Source organism: Python bivittatus, unplaced genomic scaffold (genome assembly GCF_059951505.1).
Source record: "Python bivittatus isolate LINGU-HERP-01145 unplaced genomic scaffold, Pbiv_v1 ctg000580_np1212, whole genome shotgun sequence".
Taxonomy (NCBI): domain Eukaryota; kingdom Metazoa; phylum Chordata; class Lepidosauria; order Squamata; family Pythonidae; genus Python; species Python bivittatus.
In genome coordinates this window covers 22,184,296-22,207,602 of record NW_028277087.1, presented here as the reverse complement: position 1 = coordinate 22,207,602, position 23,307 = coordinate 22,184,296, and the positions used below count along the sequence as shown (strand labels likewise).

General features: G+C 38.0%; 1 protein-coding gene across 6 annotated transcripts in view; it reads right to left on the bottom strand.

The window, feature by feature from the left end:
- BRF1 (BRF1 general transcription factor IIIB subunit) overlaps positions 1-23,307 on the bottom strand; it is a 231,271-nt gene that overhangs the window by 177,993 nt on the left and 29,971 nt on the right. For 2 of the 6 annotated variants that reach the window (XM_088149754.1, XM_088149753.1), the window contains exon 3: positions 12,914-13,087. The exons of 2 other annotated variants lie outside the window; for them this stretch is intronic. In XM_088149754.1, coding sequence (XP_088005880.1) covers positions 12,914-13,087 — 174 coding nt within the window. Of the gene's footprint in view, positions 1-10,662; positions 10,792-12,913; positions 13,088-23,307 lie in introns of those variants that run through there. 2 more of the 6 variants (XM_088149757.1, XM_088149758.1) reach the window with 2 other exon arrangements.

Here is a 23,307-nt window from a genome sequence, read left to right as displayed (position 1 = left end):
ACTTTGCATTTTGTAAATTGATAAACATAAACAATTACAATATATATTTTTGAAAGCATTCTTACGTCACAGCATTTTTTCACACCTGCCTAAAACTTTTGCACAGTACTATATACAGTGGGGCAAAAAAGTATTTGGTCAGCCACCAATTGTGCAAGTTCTCCCACTTAAAAAGATGAGAGAGGCCTGTAATTTTCATCATAGGTATACCTCAACTATGAGAGACAAAATGGGGGGGGAAATCCAGAAAATCACATTGTCTGATTTTTAAAGAATTTATTTGCAAATCATGGTGGAAAATAAGTATTTGGTCACCTACAAACAAGCAAGATGTCTGGCTCTCACAGACCTGTAACTACTTCTTTAAGAGGCTCCTCTGTCCTCCACTCGTTACCTGTAGTAATGGCACCTGTTTGACCTTGTTATCAGTATAAAAGACACCTGTCCACAACCTCAAACAGTCACACTCCAAACTCCACTATGGCTAAGACCAAAGAGCTGTCGAAGGACACCAGAAACAAAATTGTAGACCTGCACCAGGCTGGGAAGACTGAATCTGCAATAGGCAAGCAGCTTGGTGTGAAGAAATCAACTGTGGGAGCAATAATTAGAAAATGGAAGACATACAAGACCACTGATAATCTCTCTCAATCTGGAGCTCCACGCAAGATCTCACCCCGTGGGGTCAAAATGATCACAAGAATGGTGAGCAAAAATCCCAGAACCACAAGGGGGGACCTAGTGAATGACCTGCAGAGAGCTGGGACCAAAGTAACAAAGGCTACCATCAGTAACACACTACGCCGCCAGGGACTCAAATCCTGCAGTGCCAGACGTGTCTCCCTGCTTGAGCCAGTACATGTCCGGGCCCGTCTGAAGTTTGCTAGAGAGCATTTGGATGATCCAGAAGAGGATTGGGAGAATGTCATATGGTCAGATGAAACCAAAGTAGAACGTTTTGGTCTAAACTCAACTCGTCGTGTTTGGAGGAGAGAGAATGCTGAGTTGCATCCAAAGAACACCATACCTACTGTGAAGCATGGGGGTGGAAACATCATGCTTTGGGGCTGTTTTTCTGCAAAGGGACCAGGACGACTGATCCGTGTAAAGGAAAGAATGAATGGGGCCATGTATCGTGAGATTTTGAGTGAACACCTCCTTCCATCAGCAAGGGCATTGAAGATGAAACGTGGCTGGGTCTTTCAGCATGACAATGATCCCAAACACACCACCCGGGCAACGAAGGAGTGGCTTCGTAAGAAGCATTTCAAGGTCCTGGAGTGGCCTCGCCAGTCTCCAGATCTCAACCCCATGGAAAACCTTTGGAGGGAGTTGAAAGTCCGTGTTGCCCAGTGACAGCTCCAAAACATCACTGCTCTAGAGGAGATCTGCATGGAGGAATGGGCCAAAATACCAGCAACAGTTTGTGAAAACCTTGTGAAGACTTACAGAAAACGTTTGACCTCTGTCATTGCCAACAAAGGATATATAACAAAGTATTGAGATGAACTTTTGATATTGACCAAATACTTATTTTCCACCATGATTTGCAAATAAATTCTTTAAAAATCAGACAATTACAGGCCTCTCTCATCTTTTTAAGTGGGAGAACTTGCACAATTGGTGGCTGACTAAATACTTTTTTGCCCCACTGTATACATATATAAAATCTACCAAAAGACAGCTTCAAACTTTCATGCCTCTTAATCCTACAAAGATGACGAAGGGTTTCATTTCCAAGATAAAAAGTGCTCTGTTCATGATCAGGTTTTTTTTTAAAACTGAGAGATACTTAAGCTTACCTCATTTACTAAAGCTCTTCAAAAGAAAAATACAGTCTGTACGTAACATTTGCCTCTAGCAAAATAATAGCTGTCAGCAATATGCTGGGGAAAAGGCAGTCAAATCTTTTTTGCATACTGTCCTGTTGCAAATCTGACCATGATCCAGCACAAAGGCTGCAATTTATTTTGATACAGCTTCCTCCAGAGAACAGTTACAAGAAACAACAGAGCTCCACGTGTCTCTCCTAGCCCAAGGCAAACATTCTGCCTTCACATGTTATAATTTAGTGAGAGTGATATAACAGTTTGGATAGGAATAGACAGACTTTAAAGTGGGGGAAGAGGAAAAGGCTACAATGGTCTTCCTGGAACCCTTAAAGGGACCTCATCAGCCCAGGACATAGAAGCTACGTCTGTCTGTCTGTCTTTCCCCATTGCCTGCCTCCCTCCCTCCCTATTACTGTGCTAACCCATGATGTGATTTTCTTGGCTCTGGTTTAGGATGCAAACTCTACTTATGCACTAAATCATAAGTAGATGATGGCTTAGCATGCAATGCAAACTCAACATATTTCTTATATATTACCTTTCTCACACATACAGCTTCAGTCACTTGGGAAAGTATTTAACCTCCCAATCCTCCCAACAATCTTACAGGAACAGAACTGCTGTTCTCTGCCGAGTGCGCAGCACTCCACTGAGTGCTAGGCAATAGGGGAAATGGAACCCAGCCTGCTGGCCACACAGAGATCATTTGAGGGCTGTGGTTGCCTAGGCATGGTTTAGGATATAGGAATGGAAAAATTATAGCTCAAACAGCCTTTTTAGTCATGGTTACTATGCAAACTACTGCTGATACAGCCACTTTGGATAGAGCTATATTTGTCTTCTATGTTGCATATGATTTGTTTCTGTGTCTCAGTTGTTGAGTGTAAAAAATTAGTGGATGAAGAACATGAATTGCCATCCTGAATCCCCCTGAGAAAATAATAAAGAAAACAACAAGTAGCAGAATAAATGGTAAAATCCCAGGGATTTCAAATGAACTTTACTTCTTTATGGGGATGGGAAAAGGAGATGATTTCTGGATGTTTCTTTACAGGAAATAACTGAACATAAATAGAATAAAATCCATTTTAAAAAACCTCACAGAAGATTAGGCAGTAGTGATTCTGGACCAACTCATCCTGCTTCACCAGTTTTGCTAGTTTTCTTTTTGCACTTCTTTTTAAATGAAGAACTATATATTTTAAAAATTGCCATTTCCACCTGTAGCCTTAAATGTTGCAGTACCTTTCGCCACTGCAGAGTGGTTACCAATACACATCCAACTGCATTCTCATCAAACATGAACCCAGGCTAGCCCCAAGGGAAATATCTGTGGGAACAAAGGTGTCTAGAGCACCACACTAGACATTGCAAATCCATATAAACTATTTCTGTTGTTGCTGTTTTTGCCAAAAACAGGTAGACTACTCTTCAACCTACACTATGGGTTAACTACTCTTCTACATTAATGTGATTTGTTTCTGTGACATTATTTCCTTTTAGAACTTACATTCTACCATTCTCCCCAAAGAACTCATATTCAGAACTCTAGAATGCTGCTCGCCATGTCAAGTGTTCCACTACTTTCTATTTCTAGATGGTTCCCAGCATTTGAGAAATCCTGATTGTTCTGGTGAGGGAAGCAGTTATTTATTTCTTCATTCATTTGTTCCATTGGATTTAGTTGCTTTTCAATACTATCTTAAGTATTCATTTAATACCTGCAAAATTGGAAGTTTTTGTTTCAATAAAAAGCATGCCATAAGTACATACATTCATATACCCATGCATACACATACATAATAGAAGTTTGTGCAGCTTCTTACCTTTGCCCAATCTCAATGCAAATGAGCAAGGTAAAAGTAAGTTTACTTCTCCTTAAACTTGCCACAGGGGTATTTGCATTAAGTTTTTTAAGACAATATTTGTGCATTTCATAGAAAAGTAGTTATATCCTCAAATCTGATTCAGCATTAACAAGATCTTACTGCACACTCCTTATTGCTGGGATAAGGTGAGGTCAGAGTGGGAGGAGAATGTGTGGGTTGTGTCAGGGAAGTGTGGCTGCAAAGCCAGGTTTTTCTGCTTTCTAGTTTTATTGTTTCTTGCTTTTACTTTGTATATATTGTTTTATTCTTGGTTATAAGCCACCCAGAGTTTGCTTTACGATGGGTGGCTATACAAATGTTTTAAATAAATATGCACCAATAGAAGAAAACATGTGTAGCTTAGGGTTGAACTGTGGAGTCCTTGGTGCTCTCTGAGCTTGGTTGTTTGCTTGCAGACATTTCATTACCCAACTAGGTAACATCATCAATGCAAAAATCAGTAACATTTTCTTATGGGTTTGAGGAGATACGTTTCAAATTTAAATTTTTAAAACCTTTGTATATTGTTCTTAATTTAGTCTGATTTTTAATTGTTTTACTTATCTACTTTAATATATAGAAATCAAGAAAAAATATTGGAAAGTAACAAAAACATATTAGAACACTTATTTAAAAGTTCAGTTTTTAAAGACAATATTAAATCTTGACCACATTAAGTAATATTAATCAGTCTTTCCATTAAGTCAATAGAAAGCTAGTTCTCACGGGCAAAGAATGAATATATATTATCAATCTAAAATCATAAATCCAGGGTGGCACTGTCCTTCCCTCATAAAGGAGTAGCCTTTTTTGCTATAGCCTATGGTTAATAAATCCATAGTCCTTCATATAATAATAAATTACACATTTTTGGTATGTAATTGAGAAACACATTCATGTCTTTAAATCATATTGTTGTTTCCAAAACCATACTGACAAATTTATGGATAGTCAACTAAAATAGGGCAGTAATTGGGAAAATCCATTTCATATATGTAAGTGTCCCTTCCATTATTTTACACTTCCAACATAATGAAATTGTCAGCCAATCCTTTTTAAACATTCTCTGACGTGTCCAATTAACATTAAAAAAATTTTTTGCTGAATTATTCTCAAGACCATAAGAAACATATTTAATATTTCTTAAGACCCTTAACTACTGATTTGTTAATATGGGGCACTCCCTTTTTTAAAGTTTGTGGAAGTAACTAATGTTTGTCAATATTCCTTAACAAACTCTTTTGTCTATAAAGAAATGATCCAAAACATGTTTCACTGCTGATAGTAATTCAAGTGTTTTGGATGCAGCCCCTTCTGTTCCATTCACTTTCTTTTGCTTTTCTCCCTTTCACGGTCTGATTTGTTTGCAAGTCTGCACACAGGGCCTGATTTAATTTTAAAGGGCTATATCTTGTTCACAAGAAAGAATGCCTACTGATAAAATCAGCACAAAAACAAAACTAAATCCTGCCACTTCCAGGTATTAACGCTTTTCCTCAATTCATACCTCTTCCTAAAAGAAAAAAGAAAAAAAGATTGTAGTTTTTCCAGCGTACTAGAATTTTGTCCCCAACACCTACTAAAGTTTTAGAATTCAAAGAAACAGAACTTCTGAGATCCAACTAGCTTCCCTTGCTTCTCCTGATGCCCCATCTATGAACATTATATAAGTGTTGGCATGAACATACAATAAGCAAATTAACACAGTAATAAAAGGAGAGTTTAAAAAAAAAATTAAACAGTTTGGTATTAATATCCTGGTGCACATGCAATGACAGAGTTATATTAATTTGTGAGACTAGATATAAACAAAGGAAACTAGGAAAAATTAACCTCACTGTTACAGCTGTTATGCAAAAGTTGTTAGAAGAGGAAAAGTGAAGCAGAATATCTTCCATTGTGCAAAATTTCCACTGTAGAAAACTATTTTCCTAACAGTTTTCCTTGCCACCCAGATATTCAATAAAATTTCCCTTCTAAAACAAACATTATACATTACACATGGAAAGGGATTTGAAAATAACCAAATATGGTTTTAGCCACGTTTTGTCAAATAACTGGTGAAATTAGTCAAAAAGCTATAGACAGCTCTTCCACAGTACTCGGTGCTTCTTGGAATCTGTGGCAATACCTGAACTACTCCTGGATTTTGATCAAGCTTAGAAGCATAAAAAGTTCAATACATGTGAAGTCTATAATCCATCCAAACAGGAAATTAAGACCAAATTTGGAAAACATGCTAAACATTCAAAGCAAGTAACAGCAAATGAAATATTGGATCTTACTGGAAAAACTTATATTCAAATCCCATTTAAGCTACAAAAAATAAAATGTTTTAATATATTAATTGTAAGGACAGCTAAGTAACAGCTCTGGTCTTGAAAGTTAAGCAGGTGAGCACTCAGTGAGTACTTAAATGGGAGATTAGCAGATGATATCAAGGCTGTCTTTGGATTGGCAGGCTAAAAAAAATCATCCTAATAAAAAGCAATGGGTATGCCAAGAAAACTGCATGACTGTCCATATATTACTATTCAATGGAAAATGAAAGAGATAGATTTAGGATCAGTATTTCATCCTTTCTTTTTCTATCATGTAACTTTCTCCCAGTTAGTAAAAGTTGCTGGAGGATGGGTGGCCCAGATCAGGGCAATGCAGTGAGGGCCCTGGCTTAATCCTTTGCTTCCTACGTCACTTGGTTGCTTTGAACTGTCCCCAGCGTTGGATAGTTATAGGACTATCACGTGTCGTTGTTGTTCCCTATAGCAAACTACAGCTTACAGCTACAGGAAGCAAACAACCTGTAAATGAAATGTTAAGCCCTGGGCCTCAATCCAACCTGAACATCCATCAACTCTACCCACAGCTATTAATCTTCCTTAAAATGGTGGAGGATCCTGGCCACTGACCAGGATTCCACTAACATTGATTCTGGCCCTAACTTCCAGGGTATTTTTATCTTAAAGGAATGCTACATGGGAATAAATGAGGAAGAGACTACTCACTATCTTTAATCCCTAGAAGAAAGTCAGAAAGACAAAGAAAATTTAACATCTCACTGTCACACATTTCAAAATCTACCAACAGACTTTACACTTACTATCAGAATAACTATAGTATTAGTTCATCCAGTCTGAACTTCCACTGGAGGTTTTAAAAACAAATGGTCCTGACTATATACCGTATTTATCAACATATCACACACTTTTCCCCCTAAAATTTGGGGCTGAAATGCTAGCTGCGTGTTATATGCCGATACTCAAGCGGCAGGGCTGGGGGAGTGGAGCCTTCATATGAGCCAGGGCTGTAACTGGGGCAGCTCTGCAGAGCAGGTGGTGAGCAGCGGGAGAGCGAGTGAAAACTGGCGCTTCTCTGAGCTCTGCAGAGCAGGAGATGAGCGGGGGGGGGAGCAAAACCCAGCATTTCCCTGAGCTCCACAGAGCAGGAGGTGAGCGCTGGTTTTTGCTCGCTCCCCTGCCGCTCCCCTCTTGCTCTGCGGAGCTCAGGCGCGAGCGATGGGGAGATTTTCTTCATTCAAAGAGGTACTTTTTCTTTCATATTAGGTATTTACCTTATAAATGGTATAAATATTAATAAACAAAAAGTTCCTTTATTTTGCTTCCAAGTCATTTATTTTAAATTTAAGTTTTTTTACTCAAACTTCCCTCTTAAAATTAAGGTGCGTGTTATACGCCTGTGCATGTTATACGCCGATAAATACAGTACTTTATTTGGTTTTGCCACAAAAGCAACAGCAAGTACGTTCCTGCCAAGATCATAGCACAAGTTCCTGCATGTAATTCACCCAACATGATGCAGAAGTGAAATTACAGGGTCAGAGAGAAGTCAACTTATCACACTTTAGTTAAAATCCAAATTAAAAAAAATAGTACTGGAATGAGAAGGGAGCCTCAATAATAGAATACATTTTCTATGTCCTTTTAACACCAGGTAATAGCCCAATAATCCATCTCCAAAGAAAATAAAGTCCCAGAGTTAGAAAAGATTTCTCCCAAGACCATGGAGAGTTCTGTCACAGTAGACAGCTCTGAGTGAGATGGAGCAAAGATCAGACTCCATATAAGGCAGTTTTCTCATGTTCTGATATGAAGAATGTTCTAGGTAAATATCACAGTGCATAGGGGATTATTACACAATGCAATATACGTTCCCTTTGTGAATGATGAAAATTAAAAGTATACCAAAAAGCACTGTTCAAGGTATCATACCAAGTGATACCTAAGGTTGCATAAGCAAAATTCTCTCCCTTCTCCTTTTCCCTAAAGCCCGATACATTCTGTTGAAATCTGTTTCAAAGAGTCCCTCAGCTCTACAGAGCAGATTCTGTCGGAGATAGGGCTCATAGGTATGTATCGTTCTATTGATAATATAGATGAAATCTGAGACACCTATTTTGTTCAACTAGAAGGAACACCTCAACTTAGATGCAAGGCTGAAAACAAATGTAAAGATAAGAACAATACCTTTAAAGAAAAACTCAGCTTTTACTCCAGGAAAATACACAGCAAGCCTTCTTCTAGACCATGTTTCTCAATCTTGGCAACTTTAAGATGTGTGGACTTCAGCTCCCAGAATTCCCAAGCCAGCATGTTCTAGACAATATTACTATGATTAAAACTGCTTCTAGTGAAGCCTTTGAAGCCAGAAAAAGAACAGTACAGAATTTCAGCCCAGAAGTCATCCATGTTCTGAACAGTAAAGTAACACATAGATGGAAAAGCCAATAGGATCAAGTCCCAGAAGAGGCCTGAGTATCATCAGTATCATCAAAATTGTTGCAGAGATGGTTAGGATCTGAGACCAACAAAGAGATCAACTTGTCAGTGGAAGGCTCCTCCCAAAGGCTCACCCTAAGACAAGAAGAGTCATTCTGTCAACCTGCTTTGTGAAAGTCTGGCAAAGATTATGAGAGTTAGAAGTATTTCATTCCCAAGATATAACAGGCAAAGGCTATTCCTATTCAGTGGGATATGCTCCCTTTGGCAGCATGAGCATCTTAAAAGTGGGCCTCCAAGCACATAGGTCAGCCAACTTTCATATCTGAAACTTTTCTCCTCTTTAATATCCATGAACATTTGCAAAGAAAAGAAAGCAAGCAACATTTGGATACAAAGGAATATGGATGAAGGAGAAAGGAAAGTACTCTGAAGCTATGCAATAAATATACAAATTAGTAGAAGTTATACTTTAGGTACACATAGTACATTAGGGAAGTGAGGCTTCTGTCAAACATTTCTAAATTCTGGAAAGATTCAAATACAGGTCTGCAAAGATGCAAAAACATACTTGCAAGTTTAGAGACTTTCCCTAAGCAGTTGACTGTAATGTTCTCAGCAATAAACAGTCTAATAAGAGTTACATGAGAATTCTTATTTGCTGGAAGTCTTCAAAGAGAAGCAGAAGATACCCTAGATTTCCTGCAATGAACAAGCCTAACCCAATTGACCTCCAGGACTTTTCCAATTCCAAGATCAAAGGGCAGGACATAATGCCCTTTCTATAACTGATGTTGTCTACTGGCTACTAGGAGCAGAATTCTACAAAATTAGAATATATTATGTATGCTTAAATTTTGATTGTAATACTTGCAACATTCAGATGTTCTTAGTGAAGAATTTTCTTTAAATGTCATTAAATTATTATGAAAGCTATTACCACTGCCACTGAGTCTTCAAAGTGCTTCACATATATAGTCTGTTCCAGTCTTCTCCATCTAATGCCACTAAATATGTTGGTCTTCAACTCAAATAATTTCACAATTCATCCTAACAGCTACAAAAGCTCTCCTTTTATGTGCATTTCTGTGCAAGAAAGGGGATTTTCTAAGGTGATGCTCAGTGTACGTATTAGAAGAAGAATATAAGTGGAGCCATTGGATATATAGATGGAATAAGCATACGCCCTTTCATTACACATAGTAAGATGCATTACCGGGCATGGTGAAGAAAGAATCATAGGAACTTTTCAACAGAGCAGACCATTTCTCCTATCACCCAGTACTGTCTACTCTGCTTGGCAGCAGCTATTCAAAACTTTTGCAAGTATCTTGTCTACCATCTGATCTATGACCCATTTAATTGGAGGTTCTAGAGACTGTGCCTGGAACCTTTCAATATGAAAAGCATTGAACCACTACTTCTTTCTCTACAGGCATGCTTCCATGTATCTAGCTGCCCAGAAAGAGGGACTGCTTCCCTAATCCTTCATAAGATCTGATCCTAATTAAATAACATGTCCATAACAATGAAGGTAGTCAACATACTGGGAAAAAGCAAGGAAGCAAGGATGTTAAGTGGAACTCTGTACAAGTGAAACCATTGTAATATATCCAGCTTACCCATGTTCACAAAATTGGTCATCCATTCTACTAACTGCTTGAGTTTATGTAACAGAATCACACAGATCACTAAGCCAGATGGCCTCTCTCATATACTACTTCTTTCTGAGGACCAGATGTCAAGGTAATTACAAGTGGAAAACTGAAGTAGTTTATGCCAATAAAATATCAAAAGTGCTAATATTGTTTTGTAAAATCTTTTTAAATATTTCCACCTGTCAAAAAAGAAGGCATATATAATAGCTACCTTATACTGCATACCACACCACCAGGCATATGGAAATATTTTTAAAATGATGAATGGCTCTCTTTTGAAAAGTTCCCCTGACAACTTCTGCAACACTATCTCTAGATTTTTAAAATAAGACATTTCTCCTAACTGAGGAAAGCTTCTTGTTGGACTCAGTTTGTCCCTTTTAGAAACCCTAACCAAAATATACTAGCTAACCTATAATTACTATTTATATGGCATTTCATTTTATTAACCAATTTATAGAAGTGGAAAAACCAGTCAAACCACAGACAGAAATCTTGATTATACAGAAGACAAAAGCAAGAAAAATCTCACACACACAAAAGAATTTTGGGTAGATCAAAAACTGACCTGCCACATGCAGAAGGGGTCTTCCTTACAGGCAGATAATATTATGTCTTGCACTAGAGCACTGCATAAATCCACAGATCTGGCAACATGGTGGGTAAATACAGGTAGTCCCCGGGTTAAGAACGCCTGCTTTATGGATGACCCATAGTTAAGAACAGAGCCTATTGTAGCAAAATTCAAGTTAAATACACAATGATTCAAGTTAAGTACACAATACTACTTATACAGTATTATATAATAATACTGTTCCAGCTTACATACAAATTCGACTTAAGAACAGACCTTGGGAACTGAACTCATTCTTAAACTGGGAACTACCTGCAGAATCTTGTGCAGTGTTACAGAGCAAACATGCTACATAATATAGGTGGCTATCTCTACACTCTGAAGGGCACAATTAATATCCCTCGCATCTCTACTGCCAGTGAATATTTAGAATAGCTTCTATATTTCAAACATTTTAAAGCAAAACAACAAATCTTAAATCAATGCATTTCACATTTTAAACTAAAATCTAAATACATGAATGTAATGAAGTTTGCTTTCTAATGTGAAATGTATTTTCTTGAGAAGAAACAATGTCTGCTATGGGAACAGAATAGTGTCTTTTTTCAGAAGAGCTATACAATAATATACTTGTTAAATTTTTAAGGTTTGCTGTTAACAGGCTAGAAAGTCTATTCCAACAGAAAATAATAAATGAACATATTTAACTATATCCAAACTTGGATGACTGCCCCTTACTACAAAGAAAGGGAGGGGAGGGGAGGGAAATACTATTAGCTCTGTCAGGCTCCAGTATATCCATACTGTCCCAGGCATTCTTGTCATGTTACCAGCTGCTTCCTGAGCAGTTGCCTGGAGACCTCCCAGTCTGAGGGACTCTGGACTCTGGCCCTAACAGCCATATCTAACAACCCCTGCCTGCATGAACTGTGTGGGCAAGCTCATGAGCATAAATATTATGGGATAACTAAGATTTTATTGGATCCAAACTCCTCTCATTTTTCTAGTAGAGAGAAAAAGCTGTCTAATCCCAGAAATGGTGCAGTCAGTGGGAGGGAAGTGCTTTTAATGTACAGCCAAGTAGAAAATAGGGAAGGGGAAAAGGCCCCATATTCTGAACTGGCTTGTTTGACCTAGGAGAGTTTAAAAAGCAGAAATTTCTCCACAATAGCCAAACCACCTAAGATTTTTCTACCAGTGGACATTCAATAAGGCTTTCCCATGGATTATGTGATACATATCAAAGATGACGTGATAAATTCACTTTCTCCACCTACCCATCCACCACTAACTTCTCTGTTCTCTCTTCTTTAGTATGCTTTTTTTTATTTATCCCAAATTCAGTTGTGTTAGGTATGACACATCTTTTTTTTAATTATTTTTTTCTTCTGTACATTTCCCATAATTCTTTATATTAGGTAATTAAGCATCTACCATTTCCTTTTCCTGTTTGATTTTTTCACTTTCAACTCCACAAGATTCTTGCAAGGCTATTTTTTGCTTATTATAGATTTGTAAAGAATATGTTCTTCTTCTTTGTCTCAAATCACCTTCATCTCTTATCTGTTTGGGCATCAGAATCTAATTTCACTCTTAACAAGAATAATATGGAAAAATGGGAATATACTCAGAAAATCTAACACCACAAGAAAATGTACACACTACAAGAAAAGCAGACTTATGAAGTTAAGAGTACAAAGAAGAGTACAAAAATTAAAATAGACCATTTGCTCAGCAGAAGTAGATAGGATAAGGTTTTAGCAGCAAAAGACAAGCTCTTGGCTAGATTTCAGATCAAGTACACTGTTTTTGTAATTTAGAGTACATTTGTCATAATTAAATTTATAATTTAATCATCCTTAACTATACATACACAGGACAAGAATTGTTGACACATCTACCTAGTCAGCAAGCCCCTTTAGAACTTGTGCGTCTCTCAGGATTTAGAACTAGGAAATTGGTCAGAGATGTAGATTCTCCTGAAAAATAATCACATGGTGATCTAATCTAATGAGACGGCCTGTCTCCAACCCACACTCTTTCCTAACTGCCGTTAAATCCAATAATCTCCACCAATTAATAATCTCCATCAACTGTTTACATTTATCCAAATTGGAATGGTTTCGTATTGCTGGAATAATTACACCAAACTTTAGCAGATATGAAAATAATCTTCTACTCATACAGTCCCAGAAATATCCAAGATGTTTTAAAATGCTCGTGTTGCTGAACAGTGAAAGGATACGTGGAGTGCCTTCTGTCCTACACACCAAGTAGAGGCATGCTGCTATGACATGGGTCATCTTCCTCCCACGGGTTAAGTGCTTGCTCACCGCCATTTTGAAAAAGTTGAAGGCTGTATCAAGACAATGCTGATTTAGTTGCAGCTGGTTCCCTAAATGATGGATCTGGCGTTTTCCTTTAAGAAACAATAACAAAAATTACAAACCATTTGCAAAGCATACTTACAATTAAATAAAAACTAATGAATGACTATGTACTTAGCATGTTTTAACTGTGAAGCATTATACTCCAAAGATTAGGAATGGGATGTAAAAAATTCGTAATTTACATGGACAATAAGGTTAAAAATATGCCAAAGGTTTAGCAGCAACAGCAATTTCATTTGAAAATAAATAAACTGAAGGATACTTCACAATTTCTAATTAAAGGCATTCCTTGTTCATTTGAATGCAGAATAAATGTTTTGATATAATGCACTAGAAAAGCACAATGTTTAGGTATCACCAGGCCCCTAACCACAAAAAGACAAAACCACAACTGGAGGAATCTGTCCATCGAAAGAGTGTGTTCTCTAAGTTTTCCTTGTAGTGGTAGTGCTCCCTTTGTACAATCATATTTGGAGAGAGCTCAGCTGCCAGATTATATAAATTAGGTTGTGGCTTCTAGAAGAAGATGGACAGATTTTCTTGCCAAAGCTCTTTAGATCAGTTTCTCAACCTTGGCAACTTGAAGATATGTGGACTTCAACTCCCAGAATTGATTGCAGAATGATGATTCAGAAGATGATACAGCATGGTTGAAAGCATAGCACAGTACTAATAAACATTTTAGCTCTGTAAAACTGGGGCAAGAACAAAAGAAGGGTTAGATTCTTAAGAGATGTCTGGATAACTGAGTATTTCCTGAAAATTGCACTGAAATTTAAAGATCAGGATGCCTATGATATGGAGCCTAGAAATTTGTGATCAGTACTGGAACAAGGTTTAAATATCCTTCCATACAAAACTCCACTCCTGGTTGTCTCTAAGATCTTTAGTAACATATTGTGAAGATCTGACCTAGGGAAGAGAGCAATGAAGCATTAAGGGAGGAGAAAAGATAACTCAGTCCTGGGAAAGTGGAAAGCATGAGAAAGAAACTCAAAATAACCCCACCTTGATTTTGTTTGGTACACTATAAGAAAGTGGTATAAGATGGGGCAGAGAGAAACTGACAGGCTTTCAAGATTCTATTATTCTACTGTACAATAATACAGGGCATTCCTATAATCCCTGTTGCCTCTATTTCTTGACCTTGCCTACCTCTAAAGGCTGACACCTATTGACTGATGGGTGGGGAGGGGGTTGGCCTTTTAGTTGTTGTTAAACTATAGAGTGTGAAACTCTGCCAACGTATTACAAGTCATCCAAGGATATATAAGTTGATCCCATCTAACCTTCTGCCAAACTCTGGCTAACAAAATGCACAAGGTGGAAGATAATCAATGTTTTATTATCTATTCTAATCAAATAGCTTGCTAAAATATTAGTCTCTGCTGTCAGGAACACTATTCTTCTAGCTTTATGCTGAAAAAGTGACTTATGTCCTGGGAATTATAATTTGCTACTGCTCAGATTAATTAATATCATGGAAGAAGACTCCTTGGTTCTTTATTTTAAGGATCATTTGATCAGTATTGGGTACATACATACTGTATTTAATACCTTGCTTATCAAATCCTTGTTTTTAATCAATTGCTGCCTGTGAGTCTATGAATATAATTTTAATATGCAATCCACAAAATAGCTTACTCATTCCAATTCAGATTCTAAACTGCTGCCAACGACTGGGAAATTATTAATGTGCTATCCTTGGTAATTAATTACTTTGATTTAAGCCAACCAAGCTTTAACTGAACCACCTGGAGACTCTCTGTATGCTTGTCTCTATACAAATCCTTTCTTAAGGGGCCTTAAGAAAACCAGGCTCCACTGGTGCCATCTTCCAGACAAGACCAACATCAACAAGAAATGCCAATTCCCCTATTACCAAATGACAGTTCTAGCATTATTTTTCTAATTAAATTAGATGAAATTGCTCACACGTGCCAAAGCTGCACTAGGCTCTAAAGTAGACAATAAATCAACTCTTCTGAACAAGCTGTGCCAATCTGTAATTTAAATAGGCTGCCCGGGTTAATAAGCAATAACATTGTTAATTTCCCTATAACACAGCATAGTATATCCACAATTTTTCTCATCCATATACCTTAAAAAAAAAAAGGATAATCTGTTCTCTCATCTTAAGTCAAGCCCAAAAAGAAATTGTTCCTGCAGGCCACAGAGCAGCTGTTTCTCTTAGGACTGTTTATAACATTTCCAAATTGCTAGATGAAAACCTATTTCAAGTAGGAAACAGTATGAAACCAGCACAGAAACTGTAATGTGATCACACATATATATATATTCTCGCATACAGCTGTGCTGGGAGGTTGCAGTGAGCTGCAGCTTCCCACACAAATCCAGTGCGTGAACTTACAATGAAAATACACACTATGATTGCTATGTTACAATCTATATAACTGACTGCAAACTAACTCCTATGCAGAAATATTTTCTCTCCACCAATTTTGTAATGCTTGGTAAAACCTTTATTTTCCTTACATGAGAAATACTGTAATTTAACACTTGACGGTAATGAAATGCCATTCCATCCAGCTCTGTAAGCAAAACAATGTGGTTTTCTTGCAGTTTTACGCTTTTTCAGCTAGTGGCATGGGTGTATTTTTGTATATATGCATGCGATACAAGGAGCATATATCTAAATCTCAAAGCCTCTGCACAGTATTACCTGAAGTACAAACATCAGTAAATATGTTCTACTGATAGCAAAGTCTAATGATTTGGCTTATACCAGGGTTTGAAATGTTCCAAAAATCTGAGATTTTGCAAACATTCAGCATTTAATGAAAGAGCCTTGCTACATTAAAGACTTTTTCACTGATGTTTGCATGAGTAAGTAGCAGGAGACTTTCAGGAATTCTGCCTTCCGTCTTTTCATTCCTGTGTCTTTCCTCCTCCTCCAGCTATCTTTTTGTTACTTTCCTCACAAAACTTGAGCATCAAGCTATAAGTAAAATCCCTGCTTAAAAAAAGAAATTAGCTTTGGGAGAAATATAAGGCTTGGGTTGTTTAATATATGAGTTGTATCTTTTCAGTGAGCTTTTTACACTATATATATATAACTATTTGTTTTCCACATCCATTTAAGAATGTTTTGGTCCATCCACATGAAAATGTAAGGTGTGGTTAAGGTATGGTTGGGCTGACTGCCGGTTTTGCTTCTGTACTTCAAGCTTCTGCTGACATAGGAAGGTTAGTTAAAGAAACTGGGAATGCCTTAGCAGCTAGGAATCTTCTAAAAGTTATAAGGTGCAAATAAAAAGCTTTGCTGAATGCTAAAGGAACAAGTTTGCAGAGGTACGAAAGGAAATGGAAAGATGTGGTTAAACTAATGTCTCGCTTTCGAGCTCCTGGACGCATTTCCTGAGCATGCATGAACCTTTGCACCTACTCTTGCTTCTAACCACATTATGTAACCACATCCTCTGCAATAAGTTAGTTTTCTTAGCCAAAAACTTAGCAATGCTTTATGACCCCCGGAACAAGTGAGGACTAGGAACTTGAAGCTAATGTTTTGACAACCTTGGAAGGCGGGCACATGGGTGCGTATGTGTGTGTGTGTGTGTGTGTGTGACCCTCTTCCTTGATGCTTCCGGATGACAAAAAGGTATAAAAGCTGTTGTAAACTGTTCTAGGGGTGGCCGTTCTCTGTCTTTTCTCTGCCAGCCGGGCAGAGAGTGGTTCACCCTGCTTTTCTTCTGGCCAGAAATAAAAGCTGTATTTGCTTTGGAAAAACCTCTGTCTGGAGTCTCATTGGAAATTATAGAATCCAGGCTAGCGGACCTTACAAAATGTTTGCCTTTTGTGGGGGGATGTACACATGTGTATATATCTATATCTATATATCTGTGGGTGCGGGACTGGAAAAATTCAGAGTGCAAAAATTTAAGGATAATTTAGCTCAGAGAAGTACAAATAGATGTATCCATATGAAAATGAAAGTTCATTATTTTCCATCCCTAATATCAACCAACTTAACTTCGCTGTAGCCTGAACCTGAATAATTTAGTTATGCCATGATGATGATGATGATGATGATGATGATGATGATGATTTACATTTATATGCCTCCTGACTCCCATCTTTTCTATGTTCCAAACTTATTTTGGTTCATACAAGAGATTTGTAAGTATCATAAATACTTTGCAGCTTCACAAGAAAATCAATTGATTTAACTATAATTAGCAAAAAACTTTGCTATATTCTGTATTGGTTCATCTCCCTTTAAAAGGCACAGCCCCATTATGGCTTTGTTTTGTTTTGTTTTTTACTCCTTTGTTATAGCACAAAAGTTTCCTAGGGATGAAACATTTCAGGAAACCTAACATGCTTCATCAAAAAATGTGTAAAGCTGGAAAAGAACACATACCCCAGAACCAAAAGAATTCTCAAATAACCCCTAACCATGCCAAATTAATTACCTTCCTCTCAAACCTCATCAATACATACTCATCTCACAATATCTGAAATTACCTATCTCCAATGTTACTTTTTCATCACTCTTGTGACTGAGAACAGTTGCTAAACGAGGCAGTCATTAAACAAGGACTACCTGTATTGGGATAGGATGGATAAAGCCCCTTGTTGAATCTGTTTGTATTGAGAAGCTGGATCCCATCTTGTTTTTGTTTTGTATTATGTTTGTATTGCTTAACGTATTGTGAATTGCCCACAATATCTTTGCTTTGGAGTCACAGGGCAACTAAATCGAAATAAATAAATATGGGGCAACTGGGAAGCCACTCTGGGAGCCTTTCTAGCCAAAAGTCAAGTTATTAATGTTTCAAATAAATGGCTGCTTATCCAAGGCAAAATAGATTTTAAAAAACAGTACAGGTAATTCTCATTTAACATCCACTTGTTCAGTGACCATTCAAAGTTGTGATGGCACTGAACAAAGGGTACTTACAACTAGTCCTCAGTTGTGGCCATCACAGTGTCCCCATGGTCATGTGATCATGATTCAGGTGCTTGGCAACCAGCTCACAATTACGATGTTGCAGCATCCCATGGTCAAGTGATCGCCATTTGCAACCTTCACTGCCGGGTTCCAACAAGTAATGGGGAAGCCGGCAGGAGGTTGCAAATGGTGATCACGTGACTGCAGGACACTGCAACTGCGTGGGATTTACCTAACAACAGCAACTGGGACTGCCAGAAGTGCCGCGGTAAGTGGGCATGGTTAGCGACAAAGTTCCCAGTCCCAATTACTGTTAGCAAGCTTAACAACTGCCCTGTTTAGCAACCATCTGAAGTTACGACAGCACTAAAAAAGTAACTTTACAACCGGTCCTCGCACTTAAGATTATCACAGTGTCCCTGCAATGTGACAGTCCCTGTCATGTGATCAAGATTCAGGCACTTGGCAACCAATGAAGTTTATGACCGTTGCAGCAACCCAGAGTCACATAATCACCATTTGCATGCTTCACAGCCAGCTTCCAACAAGCAGAGTCAATGGAGAAGCCAGCAGTAAAATCGCAAGTCGCAGTCACGTGATATCTAGTTTAACAACTACGGATGATTCACTTAACAATTGTGGTGAAAGTTAGGTTATAAGTCCATCATGGTCATGTGAAGTCTCGCTTAACTACTGCGTTGCTTAGTGACAGAAGTGCCAGTCCCAATTGTGGTTGTTAAGCAAGGACTATCTGTAGTTGAAAGAAGAGAAATGTGCAAAGGAAAGCATCATTCTACCCACCCCTTGCCTGATGTTTTTCTACAGCAAAACACACAGTGCTTCCTGCCCTCTTGCCAGATGTCAAATATATTCACACTTCATAGATGGATCCCATGCCTAAGCCTGCCCACGCCTAAGCCTGCCCACAGTTAGAGGAAACAGATCTACTTCCAGTACATCATGCTTAATCATAAAACAATTAAGGAAAAAACACATTGCACTAACATTCATCATATGCAAACTATCAGCTTCCAAACTACCTTTCTGTTGTCAGGAAATGCTTACACCTGTCACCTGAACACAACTTCTGGCAGGCCACTTTAGATATTTTATTAGATTTAACTAACCCACTGCTAACTATGACTTGAGATAGCTGAAAAATACTGTGCATCCTGTGTTCAGTTAACATGCCAAACCAGAGATGCATACTTTGGAAACCATACTTCTCTGGCTATTTATGGAAGGAGTTTGAGGACACATACTGCACACTAATACAGTAGATTTGCCTTTTAGCCACTGCATTAAGCCTGACATGTAAATGTTATGGTGTAAATGAATTATGAGGCTGACTTCTTTTGATTAACGTCAACTTACAATTTTATCAACTATAACTTACAATTTGAAGTTGAGATGGAAGCTTCTCATCTCCTTATGATAGTGTTAAATAAATAAAACCTCCATTTTTTGTTATTTCACACCTTTCTACTCTACCACAATTAGACTCTTGGTGGTTTTCATAGAATATAAAATTCAGTCAATACATCCATGGTACAAACTTCCCTAAAAACAATAAAACCAGATATATGAATACAAATAAAAACAAGTTAAGGATGGCAGGATAAAATGATAACAGCAGGAGAAGGCTCTCTGAAATAACTCTGCCTTAATAACTTTCAGTACATTAATAAAGAAGGAATTAGCATGATCTACTATTTGCAAGGAATTTTCAAGCCAAAAGGGAGTCTAAACTCACACAGCCTTTTTGGTTGTGTATTTTATGGCTCACAGATTCATATTTACAAAGATCTAGGACTTCTAGGAAGCAATACAATCAAAATCTCTAACAATCTTCTTCCCTGGTGTCTCCAGTTCCTCGTTGTGCATGGAATCTGGGCTAGTCTCCACAGAGCCAGGCATAAAACTCTGCTAAGATATGTCTAAAATTGGCTTTCAATGCAGAATCCCTATCCCACTGAGTGTATCATCCTGGGAAAAATGACATAGATCTGAGTCTTAGACATTGTGGTTTCCTTGCTGAACCTTTGATCCCACTTAGGATCCAGAGTGCCAATGCAGAGATCAAGCAAATTCAGAAAAATTGGAGTATACAGTCCTCCCACTACTGTAACAGCAGTGTTGGAAAAGCATTTATACCAACTTAGTATTTTACTAATACTGTGTGTGCCACATCAGAGAGCCTTTACATTAGCGAGGTTCAATGACTTACAACCATCTAAGCTGGCAGAAGGGAGATAAATAACTCTTAATTCAAAATCACCTTTGGCCTTGCCTGGCTGAGGAGCCAATCACATACATTTTACTCCACAGCCCATTCTGCTTGACCAAGGGCATTGATTTATTAATACATTTGTTATCTAACTACCCAAACAGGTCGGTTATGGGGATTGCCCTCTTCATATTAGCAGTCTAATCCCCAGAAATCTCCAGAAAGGTGGCCATATTCTGCTCTATTGCCACTTTTGTTCAGAAGCCCCTGGTATAGTCTGGCATTCTAAATATTATGTGTCATATGAAACAGTGTCTCTTAGTCCAGTATTACCCAATACTTTTTTATATTCTTTGTGCATCCCTTATTTATTTACACACACACATATATATACACATATACAAACACATACACTTAACACTCTTAGCTGTATACAATGTGTGAAGAACTTCTAGTCTTGTTCATAAATAAATAAAATTTTTGGTCTAGAAGACACATGTGGAACTTTGGGAACAAGTTCTGGTGTTCTTGCAGAACACTGCTGACAGTTGCTAAGTACTCATTTATCAGAATGACATGTGCCACTCCCTCTTACCCCCTCCTCAAATGCTCTCTACTTACTCCTGCTTATCTTTGTCTTTTTTCTAATCAGGTGGGCACACTGCCAAATAAAGCATTGGGTTTAGCCACCTACTGATTTTATTATCTAATAAACTTTATAGGCTGACTGGAGGTTCAAGGGGAAATTTTAAGGAAAGGGATGATACTCAAAGATGATCTTCAATATGCAGCATGCCAGGATAGCCAACCTTTTTTTAATTCAAAGGTACTTTAATGTAAAGAATCAAATAAAGCAGGGAGTCTAATGAGCACCAAAAGTGTTATTCCAGGCACACTAATATCCTAAACTGTCATGTTTAGGATCCCAGCAAACATTACACAAAGCCTGGAAGTATGGAATATAAAAGCTAAAAATCAACTGATTTAAACGTTCTAAAATCAAATGTACAATGTGCTTTATAATTTAAATGTGCTTCTTTACTTATAAGAACCACTGAGTTGAAGAGAACTTACCACCAAATAAAGTTATACACCAAAAAGGGGCTGATCTGTACTTCCCTGTATTTTTTGTTAGTGTTTAATATTTTTACTTGATATGTGATATAAACTGGGCTGACAGATAGCGACTGGCCCAAAGTCACCCAGTCAGGTTCCATGACTGAGGCTGCACTAGACCCTCTTACCAATCCTAGTCCAACATCTTAACCAGAACACCACACCAGCTCTTTCACTGGTCATACCGCTTAGGGTTGTTGGGAGTTAAATGAGCAATTAATTCCTCATCCCTTTTAAACAGAGACTCAGTTTAAATTAATTTTGGAGTGCTCAAATCCAACTACAATTTGTTGACCCTATGTAAATGGAGATAGCTATTTAAAGGAGCAGGACTGTATACCCTTACTGGTTTTCTTTTGTAAATAACATCCAAAAGAATGCAGATTATACAATAATATATTGTTCCCTAGCAATTTTCGTTTTTAATTTTCACAACACTAGATAAATAGACTTCAGCTATCTAAAAGAGAAACTACAGTGGTACCTCTAGTTACGAACTTAATCCATTCCGTGACTCTGGTTGCAACTCGAGTTGGTCTCAAGTCGAGGTAAAGTTTCCCATAAGGTTCAATGTAAATACGGTTAATCCGTTCCGCCCTCCGAATTTGGTCGCACCACGAGGCAAATTTCCCCATAAGGTTCAATGTAAATACAGCTAAACAGTTCTGAAACATATGCATTTTATTTTTAAACCTCAAAAACCTTCCAAACGCCACAAACACCTTCCAAACGCCACAAAACACACAAGCCTCACCGAACGTCTCCTTGCTACCGCGATCTCACCCACAGGAAGCCGCGACCGCGTGGCAGCAGGGAAAATGGCCGCGGATCCGGTTCGTAAGTAGAGGCAGAGTTCGCATGTCGAGGTAAATTTTTGGGGCCGGAGCTGGTCGTATCTTGAAAAATTCATAAGGAGGGGCGTTCGTAACTAGAGGTACCACTGTATATCTATTCATTTGCTCCAAAGAGCCAATAAACAACAAAACTACAAATCTTTCCACTTGTATGAACCCAAGCCAAAGGAAAATGTCATAAGCATTCTGGTTTTCCTTTTCTCACAAAAGCACACACCTGGTAGAACAAGACAATTCTAGCCCAAAATTTTAAGAAATGTACTCTTCTAGGCAAGCACCAACAAAATGTATTGTTTGCTTATACTTCCACCATAACAAAGAGGAAAATGTGCTTTGGCATAAAAAACCTTTATATGGAACTGGTTGTCCTGTACACAAAAAAAGTCTGTGCACATTCCTACTGGCTTCACACTTTGTGTGTAAAGTAAGTCAAAACAGAGCCCAGAAAGCTGAGCCTGATAGAGCAACCAATGTAAAGCCCAGTGTTTCATAATGCAGTGCCCTCAGGTGTATAGTGAACTACTATTCCCATCATCTTCCCGGCCAGCCTGACTAAAGATTATGGGATTTGTAATCTAGCATATCTGGATAGTACAGTACCAGGTTAAGGAAAACAACTATAAGGCAATGTGGTGTCCATTTCAGGAGATGGTGGATTACAAGAAAGTAAAGGAAGTGATCCTCTACCGTTATGAAGTTATAAAATACATTTACAGGCAGAGATTAAGGGAATATATGTACCAGGTACAGGAAGGAGTAAGAGAATTTTGGGTAAGACTGGCTGACCTAGTTAGAAAATGGTTATAGGCAGAACAGCTGAGGAAGCTAGAAAAGGACATGGAGAGGTTGGAAAAGGGAAAAAAAGAAGAAGAGACTGAAAAAAGGAGGTATACAGGAAAAGGCAACCTTTTTCCCATCTAAGGGGAGGTCAAACCAAGGGGAGAATAGAACCTGTTACAAATGTGGCAAGATAGGACACAGGTAGCTAAAGATTGTCAAAACCACCTACACCAATAGAAGAAGGTTAGAGGGGAATAGCTTTGACCTTCTAAAAGGGGAGGAGGTACATGAGGGAGTGAAGTTGGGAAAAGTAGCTGCAGCCAGGCAGAAACACTTCTCACCCATTTCCCTCACACA